The 19,292-nt window shown below is 37.8% G+C and overlaps 1 protein-coding gene across 2 annotated transcripts in view; it reads right to left on the minus strand.

Moving 5' to 3' along the window:
• DPYD (dihydropyrimidine dehydrogenase) overlaps positions 1-19,292 on the minus strand; it is a 341,070-nt gene that overhangs the window by 276,917 nt on the left and 44,861 nt on the right. For both annotated transcript variants that reach the window (XM_033067795.1, XM_033067796.1), the window contains exon 3: positions 17,700-17,782. In XM_033067795.1, coding sequence (XP_032923686.1) covers positions 17,700-17,782 — 83 coding nt within the window. The remainder of the gene's footprint in view (positions 1-17,699; positions 17,783-19,292) is intronic.

Consider the following 19,292-nt stretch of genomic DNA (forward strand, 5'->3'; position numbering starts at 1 on the left):
GAACAGCATCTCAGCCTTGATTCACAATTTTTTTCCTACCTATCAATATGAATACATGTAATCAAACATCTCTTCACCTGTCCCTTTTACCAAACCAAAATGGCAGCAAAGAAACCTGAAAATGTCCCATAACAGGAAACTAATTCAAAGGTCTGTTTTTAAAGGAAGGTTCTGACTTTCATTGTGAAAGTAATGAAAGAATAATATTGTGGTTGCTATTTTATTAAATTATCATATATTTGCAGACCTGATTCCAGGTGAAAATGGACAGACTGCAATGGATTTCGGTTTTTAGTCTCTTAAGTATTTATATTCTCTTTTTCACCTTTTTTTTGTGAAGATATAACCATATTTAGCTTTTAATTCAAAGCAGAGCTCTAGTTTATAGCACATAAAGATGTCTCTGAAGCACAAAGTACTGAATCAGAGAAAGGAAAGCACATCCCATCCTACAGTGGTGACATGAGTTATTTGCATAGTTGCCACAAAAGTAATAATTACACTGTAACTCAATAGGAACAATGGTAATTTCACAGTAGCTCATGTTGTTGTTATCACCCTATATCCTGATAACTGTGAAATTAATTTGTGGCACCACTGTATGTGTCAGCTTTAAGCTGTTCCCTAGGTAACATTACGCTACCATAGAGAAGGAATGCTTGGCAGTAAAATGGGTAGCAGCAGATTGATTATACCAAAAGAATCTTCCCTCTACATACAAATAACCTGGCAATCAAAGATTATGATGGGAAAAGAAATCTTCTCCATTGGTTTTTTTTACTTTTTTATATTAAAAAAATAAATAAAATAGTTAAAGGTATTAACTGACTGTTATTCATCCACTGGAGGAAAGGTAAATTAAAATGAGCAAACTACCAGACTACATTTAGTGCCATTGACCCATTGTTCCAGCTTCAGCCAAGATGCAGTATAAAAAAGCTGAAGCTTGCTTTTCCCTTTTTGTAGCAATTTCCAATGTTAACTATCAAACTGCAATTTTAAATATAAAAACAAATAAAGCACTAAGACATATTTAAGACAGCAACAACAGTGTAGATTATGCTTTCAGAAATAATCCTCACTTCATCTGAGTGGTACAGTCCTTCCACCTCAAAACATTCAAATTTATTTTGCACTACTACTGTCAAAAAGGAATTCCACACTAAATATAAAAGACGACACTGCCACACAATGCACAAAAATAATTGCAAATTTACGAAAATTCAGAAAAACAACTGAAGATCTGAAAAACAACAAATTACAAAATTTAACAAGGGAATTAATGAGTGATTCATAACAATAAACAAAACACCATGTTTAAACTTTCCAATCATTCTTCTTTGTATAGCAGTAGGTATGAGGCTCTGGATTAAATAAATATGCTATTTACTTTTATAGAACTAGGATTTCTTTATTTCTAATTCAGGCCTGCTTGTAGCATTATAAATGCATACTGTAATGACTTGTTCTCTCACTGTACATTTGTTTGTCTGCAAGGAAATAGGTGAAAAAAAATCCCAGCATGTTACATATACTGACTCAGTGGTTCAGCTGGAGTTTTCTTACTGAAAAAGCAGCACCATCTCAGTGTCAGCACTAGTCATCAAAGCAAAGCAAGGTGTTGAGCAGATACACTGATCCAGGATATCCAGGGACATTTTGTCACTCTGTGGTTTTGATTTTCATCTCTGACTGATCCTCTTTTTGTGATTGCTGTCCCCAAAACCCATGACAGGTGATGTTCAAATGGGGAGTGGGGGGTGTTTGGTTAATTTTTTGATTTTTTTTTTTTTTAATCCAAACGAGACCTTTCAAAGCTCTGAAAGCAGCTATAAGCACTTAAAACCAGCTTGGACAATCCCAAATGTGTATTCTTCATCAAATACTGGCACATACTATGTCAAATTATGTCACTACTGAGAGGAAAATTTTGACCACCTCATACTTAATTATTCATCAGAAAGGCACTCTGATCATTATCACTATTGACCCAGGAATTCATCCTATATCCTTTGCCAAATCAGCATGTACCCTCGTCCACTCAACACACTCTCCTTTCACTCCCCACTGTGTGAGGCAGTTCTCATGCACAAGGACCCTTAAATGCTGACAACATACACAACACACATTTGTAGTCAGCAAGCTCACCATATTAACTGCATGGAGAATTTGTTGGTGCTCTTGATGCTAGCAGGAATTACTGTGGGATATCAATAGTGATTAATCCCCAATTTCAGTCCCATTAATAACTGTCTGCAGATTGCTTTGCTGGACCTGTGCAGGGTCTTGATACCCAGCTAGCTCAGTCTTTTTTTTTTTTTTCTCCGAACCTGACACTATTCTGACACTATTCCTGCCTGCAGAAGCATGGGCCAAGGTTGGTGGTTGGCTGATTAACTCCTGTGACTCTCCTCTGTTCTTTATTTTCTTTTATATACTCTTCACATGTCAGTGTTGAAAAGACTCCCACCAGCTGGTGGGAACAAACACACCCTCTGGAACAACAAATACTGCCAATGACAGCCAGCCTTCCATTTGCTGGATCAATGCTGCCAAAGGCATTCAGAAACGCTTCAAGAAAGGTATATGTATGTAACTAGACCTTTGGAAAGCTTTAGACAGTAGCACTAATTACTGCCATTATTATACACCCAAACTTACCACAGAGAAAACACCTGTGTATCTGTGAGCAAGAAGGGTCAGATAGCCTTCTAACAATACTGACTGAAAAATAAGTGGGGATTAAAAAAAAAAAAAAGCCTGATATAGAAGGAAATTTTACCTTTATAATCATAAAATCAAGCCAGGTGCAGCACTGCTGGTATTTTTATCTATGATAGCATTCAATAGCCTGTTTGGAACTAAATTACGTAGTCTGAGCTCTCTGTGGTTCACAAAAAGAAAACCCAATACTGTTTTTAGTATGCACTGACACCCTCTGTTCCAAGACTGCTAGTGAGGCTAAAGAGTAACTCCTTAATTATGAACTATTTGCTAATGCTCCATAAGCAGTGGTTGCACCTCACCACATTTGAAACATGAAAAGATAAATCATGGAGCTGTTTATAAAGCCACTGCCATGGTGTTTTAAATGTATGTATTTGCTGAGGACTGCTCAAAGAATATCAATGTATCTTTAAGGCAATTGCAGTGGGTTGACACCACAATAACACGCCAGTGTTATTTACTGACTTGGGGAATGGCTTTAAAGCAATGTGGAAACTAGTCAAGAATGAGACCAACTGCAAAAATTCTGATTCCTATCCAACCTCCAGGTCTCTACAGCAAAATTACCACCAAAAAAGACGCCTCGACATTTCTGGTTTCTCCCAGCTGCCAAATGGCTGATACATTATTACTTCAAAAAGAAATGAGACATTCTGTTGCTATCATGCATATATTTTCAGTTAAGATTTTGTTTTAGATCTATTCTTCCTCAAAAAATAGGACATTTTTGTAGGAACAATGTGCATAATTTGATCTAATTAATGGAGTACTTCTTTCTGATTTTAGAAGATACAGTAGGATGTTTTAAAAAGGGTGTACATGATCTCTAACCAGACAGAAATTGCATTTGATTACTAAAACTACAACACCATAAATACAGCATCTACAGAGAAACTTTTTCTAATATCTCTAGAATACCATAATATCTCAAAATTAAAATGTAAAATCCTTGCAATGAAAAGACATCAAATACATTTCACAAGATTGTCGCATACATTCAGCGAGAGTTATTAGCTGGCACACGAAGTCTTGGAATAATTTCCAGTGCACTTCCATCCAACTGTAAGCTTGACGCATTACCTTGGAAGAATGCCACATTTCCCGCTGTGCTAAACTTACTGAAACAAATAGGAAAGCAGCATTGCTGTGTTATATCCCTGCTTTACTATTGTGTAATTGGACCACACTACAGGAACAGCACTTTATATTACAAACATTGAGTTACCATTATCAACTTGTGGCTTCGTGCTCCCAGCACAAAAGCAATGAATTCTTGTTTTACATCAAGAATTAAATGAATAGGATAGAAAATATTAAGAGAAGTTGCATTTCAAGGCTCTGTCTTCGGTTTTAGTTTAAAAACAAAATAAATTTTACGTGTTATGACACTGTTATACTAGCAGAAGAAAGAATAATTATCAATGCCAATAGTAAAATGGTTACTCAGAACCTTCCAAATTAGAGGTAAAGTCTTCATTCACCCAATGTACCCAAACAGAATAAAGGAATAAAAATTGATCAAAGAAGCAGGGAGTTAATTTTACACTTACTGAAATAGATCTATCTCAACTAAGAAAAAGGGGAAAAAATTATTCTGTATAGTCCCTGCTGGTTAAATGCTTTCCTGTAGTATAAAAGGAAAATCAGGGATTTCATCTTCAATTGGGTGAAGAGTGGGTCTCTCTCCTCTGAAGTGTTAACCAGCCTTTCCCTATGATTCTGCTCACAGAAGGATTTGTGCCTAGAATGGCTACATCTTGAATAGCAGCAGATACCCCAAAATGACTGTGTCTATGAGCAGCGCGGCCAGAAGCAGAGCGTTTCCACAATAAAACAGCTGGCATTAAGCCCAACATAACCATTCCTGAAAAATGCCTATTTTAGCTTACTTCTAACATAGTCCTGTGGGCTTGAGCAGCCACCATGGCCATGTGTGTCCCTGTGGCTTCCCCATCAGAGCTCCCTGTGCCAGCCATGCCAGGGACAGCATGGAAGTGCTTAGCTGCCTGGAGAGGCACTGGGGAGTAGCAGTGCATCCCTGTCCCACCCTGCATTGCTCTGCCCTGCCCTGCAGTGTCCAGCACTGCCCTGCAGTGTCCAGCAGTGCCCTGCAGCCTGCGCACAGCTGGCACCACTGTCCGGGAGGTGACATCGAGGCACCTCATAGGCAGGCCATGGCTACACATGTGACTCCACACAGGAGCCATTTGTGCTCATCTACCTACCCAAAGAGAGAAGCCACACCAGATTCTGCTAACTGTGCAGCTGAAAAGATGCACTCCAGAAACATCTTCTGTTTGGGCTACTGCAGCCACGTGGCCAGCGGTTCTCAGCCTCGTGGCCACAGCTCTCTTTAGTGGAACACACTCAGTGGACCCACAATCTCTTTTAAATATATAACCATTCCTATCTAAGTATTTCTAAACAGCTCTGTATAGTTCTTTAATTACAAGAAGAACAATTCCCACCCCAATTAAATATTTAATCTGAGAAGCCACAAGGGAATACCCTTCAAGACTGAAGAGGGTTAACAACACCAGCAGTTGCCATGCAAGCAAATCTGCAATGGGAAGAATGAGGGGTGGATACTGTGAGGCACAGCCCAACCTGAAATAGCCTAGCAAGCCACTGTAGCTCCCTGGGAACAGAAACTGTACTACACGTGCTCAAGTGCATCTTCTCTTCATTAGAAAAACACAAATAAGCTGGAAGAAGCTAGAAAAGCTGCTTTTTGCTCAAACAGGAATATATATTAGGTAGAATAAAAGGAAAAATTATTTTATTAATGTATTTTTTTCTATTTGAAAATGCTCCTCAAAGAGTGTTTTCTTGTCTTTTGTTAATACTGCCAGATACCAATTTAAAAATATTTTTCTTCATTTGATACATTAACAATTACAAAGAAAATTCTTGGTTAATAATAAATAATGACCACAAATGTGGAAAAATCTTCAGTAGGCAATATAGCAGTAAGAAAAGTATTTGTGGCATTAATCAGTACCATTAAACCCTACTATTTGGTAGTAGTAATAAAAGTAAGAGTCTTTACAAAGACAGCAGTCATAATTACTTTATTAAATTTAAAAATTACTATATATAGTAATAGTAATCACTAATTTTAGTGTGGCAATAGTAGAAATATTAAATACTATTAAAATAGGACTTTAAAAATTAGTCATATTTTAAAATAACTTATTTGTTTTAAAATATTATTGTATTGTAATGGCATCAGATTATAAATCAAGTGTTTTGTAAGTATTCTGCTGGAAATCACATTATAATTATTTCCATTCCATATACAATATAAAATTCATTTGAATGGGTGCAATTCTATGGTGATATTTAGAATAGTTCAGGGTTTATTTTTTTACCTCTTCAGGAAAAAGAAAATTTAAAAAACCCCACAAAAACAACAAATCCCTTTGATTTTTTGGTACCGGACCACGCAAGAACCAAATGCTGAACAACCTAAATACACTAAATACATACAGATTGAAGCCTTCTGCAAACGCCTGCTCCACAAAGAACCCGGTCACTACCAATACTCCGTGCACCTTACAAAGCACACCCTAGACAAGCAGTCCTGGGCGTTCAGGAGAGGTCACTCGAGAACAGTTTGTTCCTTTGTTCTCTGTTACACCTCTTATGTTTGTCTCACTCTGTAAACAGCTTCATTTTATAAATTGTTGCCTGAGATCCTAACCTTTTTCAGTCCTAGAGATGCCCAGAGATTTAGCAGCCTTGCCTTAGGCACTACCAGTGAAAGACTCTGGGTGGTGTCCTGAAAAACCTAAAGTGGTCTTGGGCTTAAATGGTTGCCCATCAGCTTTTCAATAGTAAGCTCCAATGAAACAGATTCCAATGTAAAGTAACTTTGTTCTGAAGAAATAAGGATAGAAAACTTTCTGTGAATTTTTGTATACAATTAGCTAAATGTATGGTACTGATTCCAGTATATCTTAACTGTCTTACTGAAAAAAGCCCAGTACACTTTACAGTCTTACTTTCAATAAACAGGTTGATTCCATCAGAACATTAAATTTAGATAATCCTTTCTTGGTCTCCCAAGCAGTCTCAAGTAAATAAAAAGGATTTAAATTCAGAAGTCTACAGGGGAAGGACAGATTAATTTTGATGGAAGGTAAATATCTCAGGGCACAGCTGGACCCACAGTTTAATCTCTGAGCACCCTCACCCCAACATACAAAACACTTCTAGGAAAATGGATGTTTGTTCTTACATCCAAAAACCACAACAGTCAGTATAATATAAAGCTAGAACTCTTGAGAGGCAGCAATAAAGTAGCAGTAGCTAATAATAGTCATTATAACCAAGGGGTTCTAAACACATGTCATGGTTTAACCCCAGCCAGCAACTAAGCCTCCCCAGGCCACTCATTCACACCCTCCTGATGGAATGAGGAAGAGAATCAGAACGGTAAAAGTGTCAAACCTCATGGGCTGAGATACAGACAGTTTAGTAGGTAAAACAAAAGCTGCACATGCAAGCAAAGCGAACCAGGAACACGTTCACTATGTTACATTGGCATGTTAGAGTCCTGGGAAGAGACAAAGATCATAACTCTAAATGCCTGCCCCATCCTTCTTCCCCCTCCACACCTGTGTGGGATATCCCTTGGGTCAGTTGGGGTCACCTGTCCTGGCTGTGTCCCCTCCCAACTCCTTGTGTACTCCCAATCTCCTCACTGTGGGGTGAGGTGAGGAACAGAACGGGCCTTGATTCTGTGCAAGTGCTGCTCAGCAACAGCCAAACCATCCCTGTGTTATCTACACTGTTTTCAGCACAAATCCAAAACACAGCCCCAGAGCAGCTACTGTGAAGAAAATCAACTGTATCCCACCCAAATCAGCACATCACCATAATCAGAAAAGATAATGATTACCTTGCAACAATGAACATACAACAGAAAGACATACTACCTAATAATGCAGTTTTGAGTGAAGATGGTATTTTTTTTTCAAACCAATAGCTTTGCTTTGTATCCTGAATGCCAAAGAAAATGTACTCAAAGACACCCATAGCAACAGAAAGTCCAAGGACAACACAAAGGAGTAAAAAAGATTACAACTTTTTCAAGCTTTTGAGAACTACAGCAAATGTCTGAAAAGAAACAAGTACAGATATATGTAAAACAGCATTTGTAAAGACAGACTGGTTTCTGACTGTAGACAAAACAGTAGGAAATGGCCTTTGTTAAATACATGTGGAATGTGGTACTCTCAATAGGCTGGCTACAGATTAAACTAATGACTTCTAAATAAAACAGCATGAGCTTCAACATCTTCCACTAAAACATCTGACTTCTTTGCCAAAGTTGCAACACACCCAGCCTCTGTGTACATCCGACTTTCACTATGGTTTAAAACGCACCTTCTACCTAAACCATCCAAAGCCCTGCAACATAAAATCTAGCATCAATAATCTACAAAAAGCCATGGCTCATGGCAAAACCACCAGCAAATTTTCTTCACTCATATCTGTACTTTTAAAAAAAATTTATATTTCATGAACCAAAACCTTTTTTGAAGTGTATAGACTGGTAGTCCATATTGTATACATTGTCTCTCTGGCATTGCAGAGCACATTTTCCTGGAAGCTAATAAAAGAACACATTTCAGAAATATTTTCAAACTTTGCATTTAAAAAAAGTAACAAAGAGGGAACTCATGAAGTGAATTCCAAATTCTACAGTGCAATTTTCTACTCCATTTGCACACGAGTGACTGTTAGTCACTGAAAGGTACGATGCTGCACCCCCTGCACGCCACCTTTGGAGTCTTTGTGGGAAGCCATCTGTCACAGTGGTTTTCAAAATCTCTTTCACCACCAACATCAGACATCATCTCCTGCAGTTTGTTAAAAAACAAATTTTGACTGTTATCCAATTCTTTCCTTTAAACCATAAAACTAAATGATTTAAAACCAAAACCAGGTTCTCCTCAGCAGAAGCGACACAAAGTAGGGTTTTTTCCTCCTCCCCCCTCTGAAATATTTATCGGGAATTCTACACACAAATACAGAAAATATGTATTTACCACACTCAGAACAGATCCAAAGCATATTTCAGTCACAGTCATACATATAAAAGAGCATAAGAGAAACATATAAGATTTTATCAAAAATGGTCATACAAGACGTTTCCTAAAGCACATTTCAGTATATCAACAAAAGTAGCAATTATAATGCAGTTTCCAAATCTGTGAATATTATTTATTTTGCTATTTTACTATATTGCTTGCTATTTTGCTCACAATGCTTTTGTTCTATATCCATGTACGGGTTATATACACTACAAGGAATAATTCAAACCTCTGATGTAAAATAACTGCAATCTACGTTGCCAAATGGAATGGCAAAAAAAATTCAATATCCTTTCATATTTTCCATTCAGAAACATCACCAATACACTATTTTAGGTCAGTAAAAGTTGTATTTGTCAGTTTATTCTGGCTAAATGACTAAAGGAACATCCAAAGGGAAACAATCTAACTTATCTTGATCTCCTTCCCTGTAATATCTAAATAAACCAGCCTGTCACTGAAGCAGTTGCATTCTTTGGCGCAGAAGTTAAGCATTATCACAAGTTTCACAAAATTTTCAGTGTGAGTTATACCTGATACCTTAAAAAAATTGACTTAACACGTATCAGAATCTTCTTTTTAATTGCAAAATGAAATATGAAGATAATTCTCCATAGGAGTGACAAAGACAGTGCAAGTTCTAACAATTATCACAAAAATAATTACATTATAATTATTATGTCATGGGTTCCTATACATGCTTAGTGTTACAGTTCTGCAGCATCTGTCTGTATTCCATCATGGCCAGATCTGAGCAATTCATTCCCAGCTCTCAAAGGATGGCTAGTGGGTGACTCACAAGTTAGTTAGCCAACAAAGAGCACAGTCAAATTGCATGGGCACAGCTTAACAGTGCCTCCTTAATGCCACTAAACTGCTTCAAGCACATAAGCAGCTTGGTTAGTCATAGCTACCCTTCTCCAGGGCAGCCTTGCACTGCAAAGGCATATGGCCAACATTTCGTCAATGCAAGTGATGTTGGCAATCTGTTTGATCTGTAACGTAAACTAAGAATGGTAGTGAAGTTTTGATTTCAAAATGGCACTCAAAATTAAACTCATATTAGCCACATGGGTTTTTATAATAGAAGTACTATTCAAAGTTCTCAAGTGCTTCAAACATTCTGCATGCATTTCTATGCAACACCAAACGTGACTTGAAACACTAGCATTTTGCAGCATCTCCTCATCTCCATATGCTATTAATAATATGGTAAATTTCTAAAATTCTGGAGATGCATTTATAGAAAATAAATTCCAAGGGGAGCAAAAACTCCCTAAACTCCACCATTTTATGGGATTTTTTGTTTTCACTCTGAGAACACCTCTGCAGTTAATTTTTTTAGGGAATATCTCTAAGCCAAATGCAGTCTAAATAAGGGTCTAAATCAATAAGCCAATCAGTGGCTTACCTAATTAATATGTCCTCTGTGGCAGAGGATGTTTGTTTCTTGGTGCTGAGATAGATACATCAGAGGAACATATGCTAGTCACCCAAGATGCAGTGTTGCAGTTTGGAAGCAGCACATTTTTGTTAAATAAGCAATTAAAAAAGCAATTACTTGCTTTTCCCCAAAAAATGTAAATAAAGAAGAAGGTAGAAGAGAAACTTGGACTTAGTGCCTCAGTCCCAAATAAACACACCAACACAAGGCTAGTGGCTACTTTCACAGCCTTGTTAAGTTTGGAAAAATCCCTGAGATCATTGAGTCCAACATTCAACTAAAGACGATCTTGTCAACTAAACCACAGCACTAAGTGCCATATCCAGTTGTTTCTAAAACACTACCAGGGATGGTAACTCCACCTAAGCAGCCTGTTCCAATGCTTGACAACCCTTTCAGTGAAAAAATTTCTCTTGTTGTCCAATCTGAACCTTCCCTGGCACAGCTTGAGGCCATGTCCTCTTGTCCTGTCACTGTTTGCCTGGGAGAAGAGGCCAATCCCCACCTTGCTAAACCCTCCTTGCAGGCAGTTGTAGAGAATGGTAAATTCTGCCCTGAGCCTCCTCCTCTCCAGACTGACCCCAGCTCCCTCAGCTGCTCCTCACAGGACTCACTGTCCAGGCCCTTCCCCAGCCCCTCAGTGTCTCCCCTGAGGTGATGTGCTCACAGCTGCCCACAGCACTGAGGCGGTGCCTCACCAGTGCCAAGTGCAGGGGCACAATCCCTGCCCTGCTGGCCACACCATTCCTGACACTGGCCAGGATGCCACCGGCCTTCTTGGCCACCTGGGCACACACTGGCTCATGTTCAGCAGCTGGCTCATGTTGGTCAGCACTCCCAGCTTTTTCCCACTGGGCAGCTTTCCAGACACTTCCCCAGCCAGCAGCACTGCAGGGCTTGCTGTGACCCAAGTGCAAAATCCAGCACCTCACGATATTGAACCTTACAGTTCTGGCCTCAGTTCATCAATCCAGCCTAGCCAGATCCCTCTGCAAAGCCCTCCTGTCCTCCAGCAGATTATCACACCCATCCAACTTGAGACTCTTTTGCAAACTTACTGGGGATGCACTTTATCCCCCTGATGAGATTATCTATAAAGGTAATAAACAGGATCAAGCCCAGTACTGGTCCACTGGATGGCAGCAGCATTCCCCAGCACTCTGGGCCTGGCTATCCAGCCAGTTCTTAACCCAGCAAAGGGTGCACCTGTCCAAGCCATGGGCTGCCAGCTTCTCCAGAAGAATTTTGGAAAGTATTGAAGGCTCTGCTGAAGTCCAGAACTTTGGAATACTGGAATTTATTACAAAGGCTTCCACCTCCCCAGGAGGGGAACATAAAGGATTTCTTTGAACAATTTCTGAGACCTGGATCAAGTCTTTACTTCTCTTAATTCACCTTCCCTTTCAATTTAACTGAGATTGGTCCTATCTCCCAGTTTAAGAACAATACAGGAAAGCAAAATCATATTTAACATGACATTTTCTTTGTCCTTATTTCCTTATACTTCATGTCTGTGTTTCCTCTAACTTTAGAGCTCTGTGATGCTTTTTAAAATGGGAAAACCAAGTTGCTTGACTCAGAACCAGAGTATGAACCCATATTTGCCACATCTCAGGCCAGAGCCCTAACTAGTCAGTTACTATGTTTTTTAGTTTGCACTGCAGACTTGTTTTGTTTACGTGTTTAAATTTCCAGCTTTTACTCTGCAAACTAATGAATACTTGTGAAACCTTGGAACTTCTTACACTGCAATTTTCTTGGGTTTTGCCCAGTCATAGAAACTATTTGTCAAATACATCTGAGAGTCTAGACCATATTAAAAGAAGCCTGATTATTACTAACCCCAGCTTGCACAGTTGTCAAGACAACAGTGAATATCATCATTAACAGAAACTGTTTCTAGCAAACTGGAAATCACAGTTGAAGCTTTACTCCCTTGTTCATATTATCCAAAACCATATGCAAATACATGAATGCAAAAGAAAATTCTAAATGAACTTTGGTATCTTTTATACTGATTCAAACAGATAAGCAAACTTCCCTTTCCCATTTCAAAGTACGAATAAATGTTTCAGTTTCCCTTTAATAACAAGAAGACTACACAAAAATATTCAGCTTTAATTTTCACTTGCAAAGCTTTCACACATCCTCAGTGTTCACAAGACAGACCATATCCATATTCACCTACAAGAAGGACCCATTTACGTATTAACACCTCACCAGCCTCACTGATTGCTCACTGCCTTAACCCACCATGGTGGCTTACCAACTCAGTTGATAAGTAAGCAATTGCAACAGTACATTCAGAAAAAGCTTTGTTTGAAATGCTATGGTTTCACTTGTCTGACACCAGGTTCATGAAATGTACACTAGACACAGGTCTAAAATACCTAGTAACATATATACAGTGTTCAAAATCAATCTACCACCAACTGAGTGGTGACACTCCAAAGGGCTGGGCTGCTGTTGACAACTGGAGGAACAGGCCTACAGAAACCACATTAAAAACAAACAAAACAAAACAAATAAACAAACCTACCATTAAATCCTGCCCCTGGGGAGGAACAACCCCAGGTACCAGTACAGGCTGCAACCAACCAGCTGTAAATCAGCTTTGCAGGAAAGGCCCTGGGGTCCTGAAGGACAAGATGAACCTTGAGACAGTCCCTGCAGCAAAGGCCAGCAGCACCCAGAGCTGTGTCAGGCAGAGCATCACCTGTAGGCTGAGAGTGGAGATGCTTTTCTGCTGCCCAGTACTGGAGTGCTGTGTCCTGTGCTGGGTTCCCCAGCACAGAAATATGGATGCACTAGAGTGAGCCCAGCAAAGGGGCACTGAGGTCATTAAGGGGTTGGAGAGTCTGTCACACGAGGAGAGGTTGACAGACATGGGGACATGCAGCCCTGAGCAAAGAAGGCTCAGGGAGGAATCTTATCAAAATGTATAACCTGATGGGAAGGAATACAGATAACAGAGCTAGATTGTTCTAAGTAGTCCCCAGCAAAAGGGCAAGAAACAACAAGCACAACCTGAAGTGGAATTCTGGGTTTTTTTAAAAAAAAAGGGGGGAGGTGGGGAGGGGAGGGAAGGAGGAGTGTTTGTGGCTTTTTTGAGTTTTGCTACTGTTTAATGTGAGGATGTTTGCCTATACTGTGTATGAAACATCTATCCTTGAAGATATAAAAAAACCTTGTTGGACACAGCCCTGAGCAACCTGCTCTACTTGACCCTGCTCTGAGCCAAAAAGATTGTCCAGATCAATGATCTCCAAAGCAGAGGATGTGTAAGACAAGCCACATCAATGTGGGAAGAAAATGTTTTCTGTGCAATTAATAAATTTTTTTTTTTTTAAATTAAGTAGTCTTTATTTAATCTTTATCTGTCTGGTTTTTTCTAATTTTCACTCTTGGGTGTGCTCTATAATGCACATAAAATATTACTATAGTTATAATACACATATAAACACACAAATATGGAAGATGCATGCTCAAAAATATTTTGCTGGTACACAATCAATAAAATGCAGAGACCACAGGTTTAGATCATCTTCAGCCTCCCAATTTCATCAATTCTGATTCTCTCTCTTGATGACAACAATGAATGCCTGTACACAGAGCGAACAGATTCAGCAGGAAAAAGAACTCCTGCCAGCTAATGTCTGCTGCTTTTTGAAATTTGTCCTTTGTAAACCCAGTAACTCACTAAACCTTACCTTTGTAATTTATTAATATCTAATTTGATATTAATAACTGAGTTTGGATTTCTGCCACACTTCTCCTAGAAGTTACTTTATCATTTGAGGAAGCAGGGGTTTCATTATTGCGTGCTTAATTTCAAGACTCCTCAAGGCTACTGTACCCTTCTTCTCCAGAGGAATGCTTACTGCAGCAGTCCATGTTCTGGTTTCACCACCTACGAAAAGACTACCAGTGTCAGCACCCAGTTACACCACTTCTTGCTCCTCAAATACTTAACTCCTTGTAGCAGACAAACCAGTCTAAAAGCTCCTTTAAAATTCTAGATGAAGCTTTACTGATAATTTGGATCCAAATTTTTCACTGTGATTATACGTTAAAAACAAATTGAGCTTTGTTTAACAAAAGAGCAGTGCTCTTTCTTACACAACTTGACATCATACGTGTGCAGCTATATTTTCCTGCCAAGTTGCTACATAAAATACACAATTAATTCATCATGTATATATTCAAGGTAAGCAAAGCAATAGTCTGTCCATTTATAAGCTCCAATTGAAAAAACTAATGGATTTTTATTGTTTACTTCAGCTTTGCAGTTGCATTATAGTAATAAATAAAACATTTAGAGTACATTAACAATATAAGCAAAACATTAACTGAATTGAATGTTTTATGATTTTACGTGCAATCACAAGTACAGTAATTTCATGACTATAAGGTGCACCCTTTGGACTAAAATTTTGGCCCAAACCTGGAAGTGCGCTTTATAGTCTGGTGCGCCTTATATAATGTACAAAGTTCGGAAATTTGCCAACCCGGAAGTGCGAGCTGCGAGCCGCGGGGGGAGCCGGCAGTGCCGCGGTTGCCGGGTACAGGCGGGCCCGGGGGTCCATGGCTGCCGGGTTGAGGCGGGGTCTCGGCCAACAACCACGCAGGGGGAGTTGGGGGTGGATCCTCGCGGCAAAAAAAAAAGTGCGCCTTATAGTCCGGTGCGCCTTATATAATGTACAAAGTTGCAAAATTTGCTGGCTCCCGGAGGTGCACCTTAGAGTCCAGTGTGCCTTATGGTCGTGAAATTACTGTAAATAAAATCCTTAAAATACCACTCTTTATATACTGAATAATGGCAAACTACTATCAGCTCATTAACTCATTCAAAATCTAAAATAAATGTAAAGTAGAAGTAGAGAAAGTTCATAGGCTTTATGATAATTTCAAAATCCTTCGGAAAGTTTATTTCACATACATCTATATACATAAACAAGAAAGATAATTTTCATGTAATCCTTAATTTGAATACTGAAGAGCTGGAAACAGAACAAGACCCTTCTTGGATATTAGTATTTGTTTATGCAGAGCACAGTGATACTCATAGACTAGAAGTGTACTGAAACCCATAATAAATTGACCATTTTTCTCAAAGATTAAGTTAAAATGGAAGGTCTCGTTCCAAACAGGAGCACTGGGAAAAAGTGTTCATTGTATTTCTCATCTGGCAGACCAGTAGTACTACTCTGGGAAATCAGAGAGGATTTGGGCAGACTGCCCACTCAACTTAAGGCTCATCTGAGATCCCCATATATCCACTTAGCTACCCAACTAGGATTTTTTGTTGCTGTTGCTTTCATGCCCACATGATTTTAGTGCTTTTGTGCAATGTGCAACCCTCTCCACAAGCTTCCCTTACCCAAAGGAGGCAGGTAAATCATAATACTGAGGTCAGCAAATCTGTGTCCTCTCATGCCTGGTCCAATGTCCACTCTTGTCATGGAAAGGAAAAGTGAACTTGAATCTATAAAAATGTACCATTTGAATTACATATGTACACATAATCTTGGGCTCCAAACAGAAAAATGCAGCCACCCAGTAAATGATGTGACTATACAGCAGTTGAAAGAACTGTACAACCTAAAATAACAAGTGTCTTTTACACACATTTAGAAAAGTATGTGCACCTACGTGCATACATCTCTCTAAATTAACATTTTGCACCTTTCATGTGGTACTCAAGTATGTTATAAAACACTACAGTATAAATTTAGTGAGTCAGGTCTTTTCTTTATCTCAAAATGAAAAAGCAATTAAGGAAACAACCAACCATATAATACTGACTGCAATTAAGAGAATTCCAGCACTGCACAATATCTGTCACTCTTCACAATCAATAACTATTTCTCAGAATGGGTTGTACACTAGCGGAAATAGCCAGGATACAAATTTATGAGATAGTAAAGTGCCTTTGCACAGCAAAGAATCACGAGAATCTTCTAAATAGGCTTTGTAACAGAAGCATGACCTTTGAAATGCCAAAGCTCCCCTTGCTATTCAATGTTGATCACCAAAGAGTTGTCAGCTCCCAGTTTTTTAAAACATTATCCTTGCTGAGTCATGTATTGCAAAACGTCACAAACCTGAACACGGTTACAGGTCAGCAGCAACTTGAAACCCCATTTGCTGGAAATGCTAAATTTTTGGTTTCATTTTCCAAAAATTCCCCAAATCTTTACTTTAAATCACTTTGCATTTACTGACACTACATGCAAGGTTTACGTACACAGATGACCAACCACACTGGGAGAAAACCCTGAACATATGAAGCAATGAAGCAAAAATCACTATTAGAAAGGTGAATGCCATTATTTTTACAGTTATTTGCAGCACTGCTGGTTGAAATGTTCAGAATACTTGTAGGTAAGAATACCTTTTCAGATAGTGTACATGAGACAAGCATCATGAACATAAGTGACAAAAATCAAGTCATTCACACATATCCATAAATTTCAAGGGATAACAGACACAGTCAAAATAAATAAGTGTATTTATTTTTTCAAGCAGATTTTTAGGAGGGTTGTTGTTGTTTTTACTTTTTACTGCACTGGTTCAAGTATAAGAAGTTACTCTGATATCAGGCAAGTAAGATGAACCATTATGTTTGCATCATTACATTTTACTATCCAATTTCAAAACCTTTAAAAGTGAAGCTTATATAATTTTCTGATTCACAGATCATGCTATAAATAGCATCTTCCTGATTATTCAGTGAGTTCCTTTAGAAAACCTGTCTTCAATTCCACCACCTTTCAGCATAGTAATCACTCTCTTTTCCAAGCACTATAGCTGGCAAGTTTCTTCGGAGTCCTGTACCCAGATACTCTGCAGTGCAAGTAAGGATGGCAGAAAATTCATCTTCTGATTAATTTTAACCTCCTCTAATAAGTATTAAGTGCAACAATATGATGATATTAAAAAAAATATATATCTCTAAGACACGTCAAGGACCAGACAGATTTTTACATTCCATTATCAAAACCAAAATCATGTAATTTTACTGATAAAATATGAATACATAGGAACTACATACATAAAAATCAAATTCAATTTAAAGCAAATACAGGTTTGTTCAAACACCATTGTACAATTGCTTTAACACTTACAGAATTTAGATGAACAATATTTTCATTCACTCACAGTTTAGTATAAATATAAAGCAAGGCACCCCTTAAGCATTTTAAATAACAAATTAAACATTTACATTTTTTACTGTGCAGTCAGGCTTAACATTTATGCAGCTTCAAAACCAAAGTACAGCCTCAAGGGAAGCCTCTCCACTGACAAATTAATACCTTAGAGAATAGAGCTGAATGGTGGCAATGAACTCATTTGTTCCCCCAATAATGAAGAATGACTCTTTCTTTACCACATCTGTGACTGTTGCTATGGTGACCCAGACTTACCTCATTGCTTCTCGAAGTGCTCCTCGCTCGCTAAGAGTCGTGTGCTTGATGTCATCAAAATTATTTTCCAGTTTCTCACAGTTCTGCAACAAATGGACATATCCATGTAAGGCTCTTAAACAGTTCATTGTACATGTATTAACAGTATTCAGCATCACGCAAACAAAACTGATTTATATTATGTTACTTCAAATTATGCATTCTGTTTTAATTACATGGGAGTCATTAAAAAGACATTGAGAACTCAGAATTAAAGTAAACATGAATCTTATTATATGGTTGTCATGGAAATCATCTTATAAATTTTCCATAATGAAATTAATAGAATTTTTACTTTTTCTTCTTTAATTTTTTTTTTCATTTATCTCTATTTGAGGCTACAATGCTATTATAACAGACAGGAGAACAGAAACCTAAATGAGCATTTTAATTATAATAGAAGTTATATATTTTGTCCCAATAAAACAGGCAGCTTTTTTGGAACAAATCAGTCATATTTAATTCCTATTTAATATAATTTTTAACACATAACAGAAATTTAAAAGATTCATTGTTTACAGACACCTCAACCACAACGTTTCTTCCAGATTAGAGCTCACTAGTATTTCTAAAATTAATATGAAACCAAAAATTTTGCCACAATAAATGAAGTAAAACTTTAATATATTCTGTAAATTATTACTAAATGTGTGACTGGTTCCATTACTTCAGAGCACTGATCCTTTACTTCTGCTGCCACAAAGACAGTAAAATTGATTCAGAAGATGCCGGGAAGTGCAGTAATTTGTGTCTGTGCAAAGTGAGTCTGAAATACCAGAGAACAAAAATTCTCTAATCATCTGCATCTTTCCATAGCATTTTTATATTCTCCTGAGGCTTCATCAATACAGGAGGCTTTTAGGTTACCTTGTTCTGCACAACAACTTTCTCCAATACCAAAAGTTACCTCTAGGAGGCATAATTTTGCCATATGGGTTTAACAGAAACAAGCTGGAAGCAGAACAGTTCCTAATGCTAACAACCTCAAAGGTAGCATTGCCAGGCTCTATATGTAGCCATAATTTAAAAGAAATTATGGGCACTATTATTTGTTCATATTGCTTTCATAGTATTTAATAAGTGAATTAATTTTTAAGACCACATCTTAAAACTAGTTATAAATACAATAAGAGTTACCTATTGTTTTTTATTTGCATTGATTCTTAATTTTTATAATTACATTCAATCTGAGGCTACAAAAGCATTACTGAAAAGGAAATTATTAGATTCTTGTAAATGACCTAGCAAGATATTTCAGCTTGTCCAATTAACATTTAAACTATCATTATTTTTAGATAAGATTATAGACCTTTTAATACGAAGTTTTAGCGCTTTAACAATACAATTCTGAGCAGAAAAATTAACAGAGCTACACATATATGGCTCTTTTGACATCTTTCTTCTCCTTTGTAAAAACTATGCATGTCACAGTAGGTCTTGTCCCACAGTTAAAGTGATTTATTTGTTTTTATTACAATCAGTTGTCCTTTGCATAGCAAAATCATACTCCAAGAGTAAAACAGATTGCAAAAGAAATATGGAAGACGTAAAATG

The sequence above is a fragment of the Catharus ustulatus genome, chromosome 9, assembly GCF_009819885.2.
Source record: "Catharus ustulatus isolate bCatUst1 chromosome 9, bCatUst1.pri.v2, whole genome shotgun sequence".
NCBI classification, from domain to species: Eukaryota; Metazoa; Chordata; class Aves; order Passeriformes; family Turdidae; genus Catharus; species Catharus ustulatus.